Here is a 16,470-nt window from a genome sequence, read left to right on the forward strand (position 1 = left end):
CCACCTGATTGCGCCCGACATCACCTGGTTCCTTCCTGGTTCCATCCTGGTCACGGGCTAGTGACCCAGACTCTGTCCCCTCTGCTTTCAGGTACTCTACATCTTCGATCCACCCTTGGATCCAACCGGACTCTTCTCTCCTGGCCGCCTGCAGCATCTTCATCTCCAGGCTCCATAGAACTCCATGACGAAACCCGACACACTTTGACACCTATGCACCCGCTTCCTGTGGGTGAGGTAACGAGAGTACTCCGGTGCTCCTGTAGTGGTTCACACCTCTAGTGTCCTAGTTTAAAGTGGTTAAGTTCTAGTCCAGTCGGAAGACTTCTAAAACTGCAACTTTGTAACTTTTACGCACCATTGACTTTGCATTGGTGCATGCGTGTGCTTTAACCCCTTCGATGCTTGTGACGGAACCGTTCCGTCATCAGTCACGGCTGAGCTGTGCTGATGACGGAACGGTTCCGTCACGACCGCACCCTGTTCTGGAATGTCCAACACAGTATCCCGTGGGCCTCTCCCGTCCTAACCTCAGTTAGTCCAGTGTAGCCCCAGCGATTCTCAAGGCCCTAGGCCTTACCGTTGTTCATGACGTGGTTCTTATACCTATATTTTAATATATGGTGTAAGCAGCCACCAGGCCTATCCATAATTGTGCAACTTTTGTATCTTTAACTGTGCTTTTGTTTAAACACTTGTGCCTCTGTCCTCATAGAGAGTACAGAGGATTATTCTAGTAATAAATACATATATTTTTATATAATATAACTTTTGTGGTGTCATTTCATTTGGTATTAAAAGGATTGCATATAGTAAAACAGCTGGCTTCACTCACATGCCCTCTTGAGTTAAGCCTAAGACTGCTTGGGTCCATGCTACCCCTAGGATAGCTTGTCTCTAAGGTTGACTTTACAACCACCACCATAAGGGTAGTTTGGACTGATACAAGGTGCTCACTATAATAGTGAACATCATACATCAGGCCAACTTCTCACAAGGAATCAATGTGTAAAGCGTTTGCGCAACACCCTCACACAGCAGCGACACACTAGGCACACCATTAGAAGAAACTCCACACAAGGTTATGTAAAAATAGCCTTTGTATTATCCATAAAACACATCGGAGCATAATCACATATATACACTGTGCCACCTGGCACTAGGCATTATTTTACAGCGGATTAGGTACACTTACAGGGCCAATCGGGCCTCTGTCATCACCCTCACGACTCACCGGTAGTGAAAACAACCAGTAACTACTGGTAATAGTACATGTATCATGAACACCTTAGATAAAAACCATCCGTAGCAGTACTTAGAATCGTATGCATACAATCCTCAGCACAAGGCACTACAGTAAACACCTGCCACAGGGCACCTATCCTGGAATACCATAAGTACATCAGGCCTTTTCATAGGCGACAAATACATGATAGATTATGCGTACGCCACATCATCAGCAGGGCAGTGTCATGAACACTTGTAGGTTTTACATACCCGTAAAGGTGCACCACCATCAGCTCGACACCTGCACACTCTTTTAAGGCTTTTGGGCCACGTGCCCATCTATCTCTTAATAGATGGGCATTCTTGTCCTCGTGGGCCTCCGTTCAGGGACACAGTGCACCAGCAAAGGGGCGGGATGCAACTCCCCCTGTCTCCTGTCCTGGAGAATACCTCCGGTGCTGCAGGAAGGCCCAGCCAGACCAGCCCAGTCACCACAGTGTCAGCAATTTTCCCCGCAGGTAGGGGAGGGGAGGAGCTACCTCGGTCCCCCCTCAGTAGGACAACCCAATTGCCCAAGGCCACTCACCAACAAGGGTAATGGAGGTGAGGAGTTCTGCACTCACCCACCAGCCTCGAGCTGCACCGACTCCGTTAGCGCTGCAGTGCCAGCCGAGGACTCCCTTTAGTGCCAAACTCGGTGCGCAGTCTCCGTCAGCTTCGCACTTTCCTTCCTGGGGTTTAATTTTGGTCGAGGGTGCTGTTGGCCAAGGCGGCAGTGCTGGCGGCGCTCCTCTCAACAGCCAGGCGATGCGGTCGGACACCGCCGGCTCCTCTCTTGTTGTAGGTCGCGGGCCACTCACAATTGAGTGCATGAAAAACACGGGGCTCTCCCCTTCCTCATGGGAGCCCAGCCCGGGATCAGGCGTCTTCCACCTGACTTCCTCACTTGGCCACTGGCTGTCATAGCCCCGCCCACAACCATGCTCGAGGAGCGCGCCTGCATTCCGGCTCGCAATGCGGTTCAGGAGGAAGGCTAAATCAACAGCGCTGAGGGTACAACGCTGGGACAGCGCTCCGCACTCTTAGGAACAAGCCAACACACAAGGAGCCCTGCCGCGCTCAGCACGCGCTGAAAGCTGCCCAGTATTGTGCTCCTAGGTCGGAATTCCTCTGGCACCAGGAGCTTTCTCTCTTCACCTCGGTGACTCCAATAGCACGCTTCACCCGCACTCGTTAGGGAGCGGAGGAAACACACGCTCCTCCAGTCAGAAAAAGTGAAAAGCGCCCAACACGTTTGGCTCCGAAGTAGGAGGGCAACTGGTGTAACATTCACCACACACTAGATTTGTCCCAGTCCCCAGGACCAGCCACACAGCCCTGGAAAATCCCTCGGACAGAGAACCAGGCACAGGAAGGCCAGTACACAGGGTAGAGCTGGGCCCAGGCAGGCCAGCTCACAGGGCCCTCCAGCAGAGGGGAAGTCCTTTGCGGAGGTTCCTCCTGGCCCCCAGCAGTCCTTCAGTCCTGTCTTCCAGTAAGCACCAACAGTGCACACTTTCATGGGGTCACAGCCCCAATACTTATGCCACAAATGTCTTTGTTCTCCCCATGTCCCAGGTCTCTGCGCCTGGTTCAAACCAGTTCTGGGGCACTCACCCCTTTCTCTAAAGGTGCACGACCACCTCCTTTGTCAGTGTAGGCTCTGGCCCTAGACACACCACAGGGGGGGCGGAGCCAGCATTGTGTAGTGCAGGCACAGTCCTATTCAGGTCCAGGTGCTACTCCCCCCACTACTCCAAATAGAGCCACTGCACCTCACCAGTCCCTGTCAATCCAGAGCCAGACATGCAATACACATCAGGCAGGCACAAAGACACATAGCACACAGAAATGCCAACTTCAAAAAGTGGTATTTTTAAAATAGTGATAATAAATCTGCACATACTCATTACGTGGCATTTATTACCACTATTCCAAACATACCAAACTTGATCCCGCTACTCCTCTCAGATCAGGAATTACCACTGAAACACTTATCAGGGATCCCCAATGCATTCCTATGAGAGGGCAGCCTCACAGCAGTGAAAAACCAAAAAAGGCTGTTTGTCACTACCAGGACATGCCACACAATTAAGGCACATGTGCTACATTTTACCTACAATGCACCCTGCCGATAGGTCTAGCTAGGGCCTACCTTAGGGGTGACCGATATGTAATAAAAGGGGAGTCACAAATGTGGCAACTACTTTATGTGCCAGGTCATAGCAGCAGTAAACTGCGCGCGCAGGCCCTGCAATTGCAGAGGCCTGAGACATGTTTGAAAGGCTACTTTGGTGGGTGGCGCAAGCAGCGCTGCAAGCCCACCAGTAGCATTTAATTTACTGGCTCTGGTTATCTGAGATACCACTTTATAAGGGACTGATAGGTAAATTAAATACACCAAACAGGTGTAGACCAATCTTACCATGTTTTGCCATAGAGAGCACATGCACTCTACACTGGACAGCAGTGATAAAGTGCCCAGAGTCCTAAAACCACCAACTCCATGTAAAAAAAAATACACGGAGAAAAGTTCAAGGATGACCCTGCAAAAAGGGCCAAGTCCAACACCCTCCCTCCCTGTCCTCCTCTTCTCCCCCTCCTCCTCTCTCCCCTACCCCTCTTCTCCATTTCTCTCCTCTTACCTCCTCCCTTCTCCTTCCCCTCTCTTATCTCTTTTTCCTTCCCCCCCGTTTCTTCTTTTTCAGGTCACGGGTACCAGACGTAGGCAGTCAAAGATGGCTGCCACTTTTGTAAGGTTGTACGTAGGAAGGGGAGGACACTGTAATAGCATATCAGAGTTGAGGAATGGGAGCAATAGAGTTTCAAAGGATAACAACTGTGTTATAGAGAGAAAGCAACTGCAATTATAAAAAGAGAAAAGAAAAAAATAAAGGGACATGACGAAAGAGAGTGTAAGAAGGGGAATATAGGAAAAGTAAGAAAGGGAGAAAAAGAAAGATAGGGAAGAAAAAGGATATTGCACAAAAAAACATAACAAAGAGATAGAAGATAGAAGTGGAGGACAAAAAAAGGAAGAATAGATACACAAAAAAGGAGAACAGCGGGAGAAGAAAGAACATAATCAGTGGTTAAAAGAAAAAAGGTTTTGGGTGATAGAAGTAGAAGGGAAGAATCAAGGAAGTAAGGGAGAAGACAGGAAAGAAAAATGGGAGTCAGGAAAGAAAAAAGAAGACTTAAAAGAAGGACGAAGGGAGGATAGAAAGTCACGTGAAAAAGTGTACATGCTTTTGTATGGCATATTTGTGTTCATTTACTGAAAATGAAAACCTGGAATTTAGAAGCAAAATGTTTGTTTTGGGAAAATTTAGGCTGATGTTTGGAGACAGAATGATTGCACTTCCATGGTATACTTATAGGTGATACCTGAGTGATACTTCATGTTGAGCTGAGTGTCCTCTTACTGGTACTGGCACTATTTCATTGGTGTTAGAGACTCTTGTTCATATGGCTGTTAATTCATACTTTTTGTGTAGTCATATGTATTGTTAAGCTATTTCCACACTATCCTTCCCCCCTAGCAGCCCACTACATTAATATTCTTAGTCAGAGTGTGTGAATGAAAATCTCGTTTAGGGCAAGTTGGAAAATTGAAATGAGGTGAAAGAGAGAATTGAGTAACGATAATATATTGAATTTGAAAATGTTAATTTGAATACCCAAATTACTCCTGCAATTATTGATGTATACAATTGGACTGAAATGTGCTCAATTGTACATACTCGTTTACTGTATTTTCTTGGGGGATAAGCCCTCCAAAACATTTGGGGAAGATCAAACGTGTCTAGCACATAGTGACAGTATTGAAACACTTCTTGAGTGCTCCTTCAGATTTGCAGATGAAGTCTATGGCTTTTTCAGCCAATGTATTTGGAATTTGAGTTGGAAACCATGGGAAATTGGGTTTTTGGTGGACTGGGGTGTAAATCCTGGTCAAGCAACATCCACAGTCCCCCTGCAGGGTGAACCACAAAAAGTCACTAAATTAACCTGTGCTTAATCCTGGGTAGCTTAGCACAAAGATCAGTCAGGCTTAATGTAGAGGCAATATGTAAAGTATTCATGTAGGACTCAAACAGTAATAAAGTGAAAATACTACACAAGAAAATCCCAAACCAATTTAGGAAAATAGAGCACATTTTAATAAATAATTTGACGCAGAAACAACAAAAATTCAATCAGTAGAACCAGAGTTATGATTTTTTTTTATTTATAATGAAAATAGTGCCAAAAAGCACTAAGCATCAACTTTTGGATAGCTGATCACTCTGGACTAGGCCAAAGTCACAAGTTCAGGCACCTGCGATGGAGCATAGGCCGCTAGTCACCAGGTTAGGCCCGTTGATGTTTTACCTTCTTAAATCTGTGCTAAGGGGAGCAGGGAGAGCATCGCAGGAGGCTAACTAAAGCAGCACTAAGAGCAGGCCAGGCATCGTGGATGGGCATTGCTGGAGCTTCTGGTTGGCGGTCTCCGCGAGCGGTTAATGCTGTTGCACGAAGGGTCAAGCTGCCAGCGCTGCGAGTTGAAATGAGGTGCGAGCAGCGAGGTCTCGTTGCGAACGGGCCCATCTTCAGTTGCGAAGAGTCTAAAAGCTTGATGCAGATCTCTGAACCACACCAAGGGTCCAAGACCTGAGGGGTACCACTTGAGGAGTCAGGAACTCACTTCAGCTGGGTCCAGGTGCTAGTGCAGGATGTTGGGGAGCCATTTATGTCCCTGAGGCTCAGATCAGAAGGCCAACAGAATAGCCCTTGGAAATTACTATGATAGCCCTGAGTTCAAGATTAATTTCCTGGTCCAGTTCTCCTTCCCCAGGCAAGAAGGCAACAGGACAGGAAACAGGAAAGGCAGCAATACAACAAGGCAGCAGCATGTCAGCAGTTCGGCAGAGTGGCAGTCATGCCAGCCGCACAGCAGTTCTTCTCCCTGGCAGAGTATCCACAGGTACAGAAGTGTACTGAAGAGTTTGTGTCCGAGGTTCCTTTTTCATATTCTGGTGCCCTGGGAAAGGAAGGTGGGAGAAGCTTCTAGACAATGGAAGCTTCTACACAATGGCTTTGAAGTGTATAGAATTTCCTGTATCCCCTGCCCCGGCTTAAAGTAGGCTGCAGTTACAAAGTGGGGTTATTAGGCTCATTGTGTCAAGGCAGAGCACAGGCTATTCAGTTGTAAGTGGGGCTGGGCTCAGCTCTACCCACCCATTCTGCCATCAGGTGGCTCATTGAGATACACTTAATCCCTCTATTGTGTGACTGTCTGGGAGGAATTCACAAAGTCCAACTGTCGGTTACAACCAGTCATGAGACCCAGACCATGCTTCAGATACAAAAGGGCTAAGGGCAGAACAATTCCAACTGTCTAAAAGTCAATTTTTTTAATTTGGGAAGAAAAACCTGAATTTTCTATTTAATAGGGCTTTTCACCACAATTTCAAAGACACCAAACATGAAATAACACCAGCACTCAGTTGGAAATTACAGCTTATTAAATGTCATGAGAAATCTCCAATGTTATCCTATGGGAGGGATAGGCCTCACAGTAGTGAAAAACAAATTTAGACTTTTTACACTATCAGGGCATGTAAAATCTAAAAGTACACGTCCAACCTTTTAATTACCCAGCATTCTGCCTAATGGGCTGCCTAGGGCCTTCCTTAGGGATGATGTCTATTTAATAAAAAGAGAAATTTAAGGCTTCCAAAGGGAATTTAAATGCCAAGTTGACCAGATAGTTTAACACTGCATTCGGGCGGCATTAGTTTAACACTGCATTCGGGCGGCATTGGCCGGCCTGGGGCATGTTTTAAAGGGCTACTTAAGTCGGTGGCACAATAAGCGCTGCAAGCCCACTAGGAACATTTAATTTACATGTCCTGAGTATATGGTATACCACTGTCCAAGGGACTTAAAAGTAAATTAAACATGCCAATTGGTTATAAGCCAATTTAACCATGCTTTAGGGAGAGAGACCAAATATTTTAGCACTGGTCCTAAGCCCAGCAAAAATAAATTCAGCAAAAAGTGGAAGGAAAAGGCAAAACGTGTTGGTGGGCTACTCTGCAGAGAGGGGAAAGTCCAACATACACTTTACAAGTTTGTCCAATTTTAGCAAAGTTCTCGTGGGAGGGAAACCTCTCTAAAGATCAGTAAGGGTCTTTGATTTTCTGGATTATTTCGTTAGTTTCCATTCAAAATTGTCTGGAAACATGTAAGTGTGTTGGTACATTATATGAATATTGTGCTTTAAAATGCACCATTTTGCCCCATTGTTTTATTAATTATAAGCAGGGTTTTACTAGGTAATTTTGTACCATACACTATGTGTTTGAGAGTGTGGTATTTTATGTTTTTTGTTTACTCTCTTGATCCCAAAAATGCTGTAAATACCCTATCTAAAGAAGAAAGGTCAGATTTGCGATCATGTTGGTCTCTGAGAACAAGGCCTTGTTATGGAACTGCCGTATGTATGCCCATCATTTAGTTCCATTTCCTTCAAATACCGGTCCCAAAAAACCTTTTTGCATAGTAGGTTTACTGCTTCACTCTGAAATTACCTGGTGTGGTCCTTATTTTAGAAGCATTAAAAAAACTATTACAGATATTAACTCTTTAATTCATTCTAATACAAATTTTGTAAAGCATTTTGTTTAAATAAAAGTATTGTGGAATCCGAAGCTTGAAAAAGAGGCTGATTTCATTTCAAATTTTAGGGCAGAATGGATATGTACTTCTCTGCCTAAAATAAAGTTTTTTCACGTGTTACAATTTTTACAGATTTGTGGCTGTCTTACTAGTAAAACAATGTCTTTCTTGGGTACTCTGGGCAAGCGAAGTTATGTTTACTAGTATGTTTTACTCTAGGCTTTTTTTGTAACCTCCCTCTTCATTGATGCGTCCGCTGTTTGGTGCAGCTATCCTCTTTCGTTTGCTATTCTTTGCTACATGTCCTTTCTTTGTTTCATCTTTGATCCTCTTTTGTGTTGTATCCTCTTTGCACCCAAGGTTTGTTTCTCATCCACCCCTGTTCAGTCCTTGTTTCTCTGGGCCGGATCCTCACTGTTGCCTCATTGTCATCACCCTTGTTTCTGATGCACTATGTTTTTACTCCTCCCTGCTTCCATGTAACAGTGTCAATATTTGCATCAAAAAGCTGCAGAAATGTCTTCTTTATGGCCCTATTCAGTGTTTCTCAACGTTTAAAGAATATACTGATCATTTCCACAGAACTGATGTGAGCATTTACACATTCTGTAAACAGTTATGCTTAGTTGTTGAATGTTGACAGGGCCCTTAAGTTGGTTTGTATGTTCTTAAAATATGGCTTATTGAAATCCCATTCTGTTATGCCCTCTTCCCTGACAATGTTCACTGCCCAGTACTGTATTGTAAGCAAGTATATCTATGTGAAGCTACATTCTGGGTAATATACAGGTATGCTAGCTCGTTAGAAGAGGAGTAAAAAGAGGACATAGACAAATGATCATACAACTGAGAGAAGGTGAGAAAGACTTTCAGGATAATACAAAAGGTGTGGAGGATGAGTGGGATAGAGTTTAGGTGGATTATATACTGGTTTAGACACGGCACAGGCAAATCCACATAGCTCCATAGTAACTTGTAGGGCAAATTATGAGGTACTGGGCAATGTGGGGCAGTAAGAGGAGGGGTGGAAGCAGAACTGTAGAAGAGGTTAATTATTTGGTATGGTGAAGAAAGTTCTGGTGAATGTTAAGTAGTGGGGAATGAAGTCATAGAGAGAATAATTATTGTTTAGGTCAAAATGAAATTCCGAATTAGAGCAATGGGAGTAAATAAAGGGTGGAATGGGGTTTAGGAAATAGTGGTTTTAAATCTTTTCCCCTAATTCTTCCTTTACAGAGGATCCCAAGAGTCGTGATTTGATTTATGAATGGCACAGTGTAGGTGTCTTGGATTATGATGAGCAGAAGAAAACATACTTGGTGCATAAGGTCACTCAGAATAACTTGGTGAGAGATGCTGATGGATATCCCATACTGAACGGAGGTGTAACTGCCGCAGGTACGATGTAATGTTGAACAAGATCCCACTGAGTTTTGTTTTTTAAGGTAGTCTGTTACGCAGTACAACATTTCAGGTCTGAGTCATAGGACTATTTGTGGTTGTATATTATTAATCAACCAATCAGGGCTTGTATAGTGCGGCTACTCACCCCTGAGGGTCTCAAGGCTCTTAGGGTTTGGGGGGGGGGGGTGGTGTTACTGATCCCTCTGGGCGTGGAGATTCAGTCGAAGAGCCAGGTCTTGAGATCCTTCCTGAATTGGGTCAGTGAAAGGGATTGCCTGAGGTATTACAGTTGTGACCACAAAAAGTTGGATTCAGGATCAGAGTTTCCAAATCCTGATTCAATCAGATACGATTTGATGAATTTTCTGACCCTTTCTCACACTTTGTACTACAGGGAGTATGCTGGTAGGACAGACATGCCAGTATTTTGAATATGATGAGTGTGGGATCATGGATGTTGCCACAAGAGGATGGGCGGACACTGTAAAAGTTGTGTACATCCACAAAGTCATATCATGTGGGTATTCGCAGATAGTTACAATTACTTTCCACATCTAATTTTATTGACAGAAAGTGCTGGAGTACATTTTCATTTGGATGTGAAAAACTCACCCATATTTTTTGTGCGTAGGAGAAGGGATTTCTCCCCATGAAAAAAGTAACCAAGATGGAGAGCAAAAAAAGAAAATGAAGTTATTGGATAATTGCACTCAAACTCAAACTCCAAACCCCTAGATTCTGCACTGGTGGGAACTCTGCTGGGTTATTTGTACACACGGAAATGTATATATTTTGTTAATTTCCAAGTGCAATGAAAACAAGGATTTTTTCTGTTTTGGTTTGGATCAGGCTTCCGGGCTACATTTTGATTGTTATGTCTTTCACCTGGAGTGTGGGATCACTCACCTCAGAAAGCACCACATATTTGCTTTGTATACCTCATGTATAATATATCTGGCAACTGTTTGTTACGCCTGCTAATCACACATATCTGAATATAAAGAATGTTAAAAAATTAGGTCTCTACACAATGGTATTTACACACATCAATCCAATGTGTTTGTCACTAGATGAGAATCATTACTATGTATAAACTGACTAAATATTTTGTTTTTTCTGTAACATAGTTGGTTTTTTTATATCATCACTTTTTAACACTTTTACCGACTTCCCACAGGAAGAGCCCCACTCATGCCTTCTCAGTATTGGATACCCCGGGTGCTCATACAGTTTGCAGGTGAAGACCCCCGCAAGTTTGCTCAGCGTGTGATCTCTGCCAGTTTCCTACGTAAGAAGACAGAGTCATGGCTACTGTACAACCTCTATCTTGACTGCATGCCATTGGATAAACAACGAAACATTGAACAAAAAAGTTTGGACCAAATGAAGCAGCTTGTTCTGAGCACTGCAAGGTTGAAAAAAGATGATGGGTATGTTTGAAGATTAGTGTCTCTGATCTCTCTTCTCCCATCCTACTCATCTTCAATTCATATTTACAAGCACCTTAACTTCAAATGGGCATTTAATTCGATCACTTTTACTAATTCATCCTACTCTATGATTACATCTTCTAACATTTCACTATTCTATTGAATTTACTGTCTTTCACACCCGGAATATGCTTCCTCATACAGGGGTGGTTCATCCGTTATGGCGGAGGAGCGTCGCCCCACCTGCTGAAAGCCAGCAGAGGCAACAGACAACAAATAAAGCAATGTTGTGATTCACTCTGACGCTGCAGCTACAGCACCAGGGAGGAGGGGGGAGGGGTGGGCACTGCCAAGTGGGAATGAACAGTCATGCGCACTTAGCCTTTCTTCATCTAGCTGGGTTGTACTACTGGGTGTAGAAACCAACACAGGCTCCCAGTCCAAGTATGAGCACCGAACCGAGGCGCTCAGACCCATCCCAGCGCTGCTCACATGCTGGGAATGACATCCCCAGCATATGAGTAGCGCTAGGATTGGGAGCTGGGAGCTTGCGCGGTGTGAAGCAGTTCCTGGACATCCGTGAGGGGAGGATCGGGAGGAAGGTGGTGGCCATTGGAGCAGGTGAGTGTAATTATAATATTTAGATATTTTTTTCTTTAGTTTGCATCCCCACCCACCCACCACTTCGCAATACTAGCAACCTCTACTGGGAACTCAACCAAACAACATACAGATACCACACCCACCACCACTTCCACCACCAGCACACCCATACCCATCACAACAATATCCACCACCACACCCACATGTACCACCACTAACACACCCACAAGCACCACCCCCACTAACACACCCACATGCACCACCATCAGCACACAAACACACAGATGCCCCCACCACCACACCCACATGCACCAACACATCCACAAGCACCACAACTACACACAGCACGTCAACAGCACACCATCCACACACACATACATTAGAAACAACACCCACAAAACACATTTCAGAAATCAGGACTGGTTGTTACTCCTGCTACTTTCTGAAACAAAATAGATGCCTTAGTCTAATCCTGGCTTTATGCCCTCTGAACTTTTACTTAGGGGAGGACAAGGTCAGGATGCTCACCTTGGCCCAAGCTCTGTCTGGCCTTGATACAGGAGGCTGGACGGTACTACTGAACATGCCGGATACATACTTCCAAATTTCCATCCAACAGTCCCACAAACACTAACTCGGGTAGGCCTGAAGGTCTTTCAGTCCTCCATGCTTCCCTTGGGCATCTCAAGTGTTCACAAAGACAGCGATGGTGCTTACAACCTGCCTGCGAAGGTTGGGAATACCAGTTTTCTCATACCTAGACAACTTGATACTGAAGTCCGCTTTACCTCAAACAGTCACCAACCATCTCCAGACAATATCCAATCTTTCAATCAATGTGCCAAAGTCATACCTGACTCCTTCACAGCAGCTCACTTTCATCTGAGTCATCCTGTGCTATCCCTCTGCCACAAGGAGTCAAGGACATTTGGGCTTTAATCCTGATGTTTCAACCTGCAGCCTGGGTCTCAGTGAGGTTCAGCTCTGAGGCTTCTTGGCCTCTTGACCTCATGCATCCTGCTTGTGGACCCCGCCTGGTGGCACATGTGGTCTCTGCAGTGGGATCTGAATTCTCAGTGGGCTCAGCACCAAGAAACTATGTCAGATTACATCCTGGTGTCAAAAGAGAAAGCAAAAGACCTGTAGTTGGTAGCTGCTCAACTGCAATTGAACTGGCTGCAGACCCCACCTAAAACTGCGCAACCTACAGCTCCATGCATTAGCTTTTTGAACAGTGACTTTTGATCTTCCTCCAAAAGTAGGTAGTATTTTCCTGGCAACCAGGAGTCTTTCCTCGGAAACTGTTCATACAGGAAGTTGGGAGTCCTTTGTGATGAGGTGGTGCTCCTCATGTCATATCCAACCCTTTCTGGCTTCTTTCTGATTTTCTCTTGTTAATTTATCATTGGTCCAGCAAGGCTTTGCTGTAGCCTCAGTTAAAGGCTACTTATTGGCTATCTCAGCCTTTCTGCGGTTACCATATCAACCATCTCTTTTCAAGTCATGTTGTGATGCATTTAAAGGGGTTGATACACATGTTCTGGCCTGTCCCATTCATAATGCCACAATGGGATCTGAACTTAGTCTTGACTTACCTGATGTCCTTGCCTTTCCAGCCTATGCACATTTATTCTTTATGGTTACATATTCTTAAAATGGTTTTCCACATTGCCATGATGTCGGCAGGTGCATGAGTGGACTTCAGGTCTTATCAGCAATGCCTCCTCATGTCTCCTTTCTGGGAAATGTTGGTCCTTCGTATGAAGGCAGCATTCCTTCCCAAAGTAGTCATGCCCTTTCATGTAGGTAATCTACCACTTTGCCATCCTTTTATATGCCACCTCACCCCTCAAAGGAAAAGGAAATACTACATTGTCTTGATCCTAAAAGGGCTCTCTGTTTTTATATCAAGAAAATTAGGAAATTCGGACAGAATGAACAGCTGTTTAGAGGTTTCTCTGGAGCAAAAAGGACAAGGCGGTCGAGAAGAGTACCATCTCTAGGTGAATTGTCCTATGCATTAAGATCTGCTATGGACTAACCAAGAGTAAATCTCCAGAAGGCTTGCATGCTTATTCTACCAGAGTTAAGGTGCTACCACTGCACTAGCGTGAAACTTGCCTTTCTTGAGTACCTTCTGGGCTGCTATGTGGGCATCCTGTCACACATTTGAAAAGCAATACTGCCTGGATATCAATTTCTGATAGATACATCTGCCGTGTGGATTCCTCACCTTGTGAATACCCCTTGCGTCAGCAACATTCGGAAATTCTTTTTTCGTAGCCTCGCGCCGACGTGGACTCCTGACGTCATAGAGACACGACCTCGCTCGCGACTCCGCTGACGTCACCGACGCCCATAATAGGCCCACGCCGGCGTGATGACATCAGTTCCCTTTTTTCCGCGTCGTCGACGCTAACGGTTTCGGGATACTCTGTAGCCTTAGTACAGTGTTACTTTATTTCCTCGATTCTCCATTCTCGGATATTTGTGTTCTATTGTCATGTCGACAAAGAAGACCGGGTTTAAGCCTTGCAGAGAATGTGGGAAGATGTTGTCCGTTACGGACCCTCACCAGGACTGCATCTGGTGTTTAAGTTCGGATCATGACGTCGATGGATGTTCATCGTGTCAAAAGATGAATCCGAAGGCTCTCCGTGAAAGAGAATCCAAGCTTCTTGTGGCCAGGATTAAGGCGAGTAAGGTGAAAAGATCATCGAAGCACTCGAAGAAGTCGAGGTCGAGATCCAGGTCGAGATCTCGGGAGGCGTCGGCTTCGAAGTCTTCGTCCGGTCACACCTCTGGTTCTCACAAGAAGCACAAGAAAAGGAGGCATGGTTCCCATCATCATTCTAGATCGAAGTCTCCCAAGAGGATGAGGTCGAAGGTGATTCCTCTTCAGGTGTCGGATCGAGAAGGTGAGGCTTCGCCTTCGGAGTCGGTGGTCCAGTCTCCGATTCCAGTTGCGGATCCATCACCGGCTCCGTCCCCGGCTCCGTCCCCGGCTCCGGCTCCGTCCCCGGCTCCATCTCCGGCTCCGGAGGACACAGTTGGGGTTCCTGTTGAGGAGGAGGTTTCGAATCCTGTTGAGGAGACAGATTCGAACGTGCCACGAGGTCGACCTGAGCATCCACCATTCCCGGCTCCAGGTCAGGACCCCTTTGCGTTTTTAAACGCGATGTATGGTGTCTTCTCGAGGTCGTGGTACCCCTCTGGAGCACCTTCGGGTCCCATGGGTCCAATGGCTTTCAATTTGGGTGTTCCACACTCATATGCTCCGGCACCCTTCATGCCGTATATGCCGGCTCCGACTCCGTTGTGGCAGTACCAAGCTCCACCGAGGTCGACGCCGGTGTCGACGCCGGCTCGGCCGAAGTCGACGACTCCGGTCCCGGCGTCACCGGCTCCTTTGGATTCTATGGGGCGGCCTTCCAAGCCCTCGGATTCGGTTCCGAAGTCGACTCCGGCGCCGTCGAATTCGGCTTTGGATTCGACCGCACTTCGAGTGAAGATGAGATCTCGTAGAGAAGCTCAACGACTTCTGGATGAACAGAGGGTTGATGAATCATCTTCTGAAGTGGAGGAAGGTGAGCTGGAGGGGAGTTGTTTTGAAGACCTGGCGGATGCTAGTGGTCTCGAGTTTTCTCCAGAGTGGTCGTTGCCTTCAGGACCTGATGCTCCCTCCAGGGATGTTCAACCTTATCATGTTGTCATGAAGAAGGCAGCAGGACTTTTGGGTTTGATTTTGCCTTCTGTCGAGTTTAAGTCGAACTTGTTAACAGAGGTCCTCCATTCTCCAAGCTCGTCGGTGGAACCTTTGCTACCATTTAATGACGCTTTAAAGGATCCCATCATGGAGGTTTGGAAGAAGCCCTTTTCTGCTCCTGCAGTTTCGAAAAGTGTGGCAAGGAGGTATAGAGTGGCTCCTGAGGATCCTGCTTTCTTATCTTCTCATCCTTCCCCTGAGAGTTTGGTAATTCAGGCCGCTTGCTCTAAAAAGTCTGTTGGGGCTTTTCCGCAAGTACCTGCCGACAAAGAGGCCAAGAAGCAGGATCAAGTGGCGAAAAAGGTTTTTTCTTCGGCCAGTATGGCTTTGAAGTCTGCTAACGCCACTTGCCTTATGGGAAGATACATTCATGCTCTTATGGACTCTATGCGTTCATTGGTCCCTAAGGTTCCTGAGGAAAGTAGAAAAGACTTTGAAGAAGCTTTGTCTGACTCTCAGGCGGCGGCTCGTCAGGTCATCCAAAGTGGACTTGATACTACGGATTCTGTGGCAAGGATCATGGGCACGGCGGTTACCACGAGGCATTCAGCCTGGTTAAAGTCTTCTGATTTTTCAACTGATGTGCAGTCTGCATTGTTGGATTTGCCCTTCGATGGTGTGGGGCTTTTTGGAAAGAAAGCAGACACGGCCTTGGAAAGATTCAAGGACAGCAGGGCAACTGCTAGGTCTCTTGGCCTTCAGGTCAGGGGCGCAACGAACAGGAGATTTAGAGGATTTGGCCGCTCTTCCTTTCGGTCGTATAGACAAGGCCAGCAGCAGCAGCAACAGCAGCAGCAGCAGAATACCTTATATAGGTCTTACAGAGGAAAGCAGAGGGCACGTCCTCGAGGGCGTCAAGCCTCCTCCACCTCTTCCAACCCCCCAGCCACAGAAAAGCAGCCCTAGATCCGCCATTCAGGATCATGTAGGCCCAGTGGGGGGTCGGCTTACCCACTTTCTACGAGATTGGGAATCGGTTACATCAGATCTTTGGGTTCTCAATCTCGTAGAGAATGGGTATGCCCTTCCCTTTCGGAAATTCCCTCTCAATTACCCTCCTTGCCAGGGGTATTGCTCAGAGGAACATCTGTTACTCCTTCAGGAGGAAGTCCAAACTCTATTGAGAAAAGGTGCGATAGAGGTGGTCCCAGAGCAGGAAAGGGGTCAGGGATGCTACTCCCGGTATTTCCTGATTCCCAAGAAGGATGGCAGGCTTCGTCCAATCCTAGATCTCAGGATCTTGAATTTTTATCTGAAGCAGGAGAAATTCAAGATGCTCACCCTTGCTCAGGTTCTTCAGGCTCTGCTGGAAGAAGACTGGATGGTGTCGCTCGACTT

General features: G+C 46.1%; 1 protein-coding gene across 2 annotated transcripts in view; it reads left to right on the plus strand.

Moving 5' to 3' along the window:
• DNAH1 (dynein axonemal heavy chain 1) overlaps window positions 1-16,470 on the plus strand; it is a 1,443,760-nt gene that overhangs the window by 96,821 nt on the left and 1,330,469 nt on the right. For both annotated transcript variants that reach the window (XM_078661462.1, XM_078661463.1), the window contains exons 8-9: window positions 9,166-9,327; window positions 10,511-10,763. In XM_078661462.1, the coding sequence (XP_078517588.1) occupies window positions 9,166-9,327; window positions 10,511-10,763 (415 nt within the window). The remainder of the gene's footprint in view (window positions 1-9,165; window positions 9,328-10,510; window positions 10,764-16,470) is intronic.

The sequence above is a fragment of the Lissotriton helveticus genome, chromosome 9 (genome assembly GCF_964261635.1).
Source record: "Lissotriton helveticus chromosome 9, aLisHel1.1, whole genome shotgun sequence".
Classification (NCBI taxonomy): domain Eukaryota; kingdom Metazoa; phylum Chordata; class Amphibia; order Caudata; family Salamandridae; genus Lissotriton; species Lissotriton helveticus.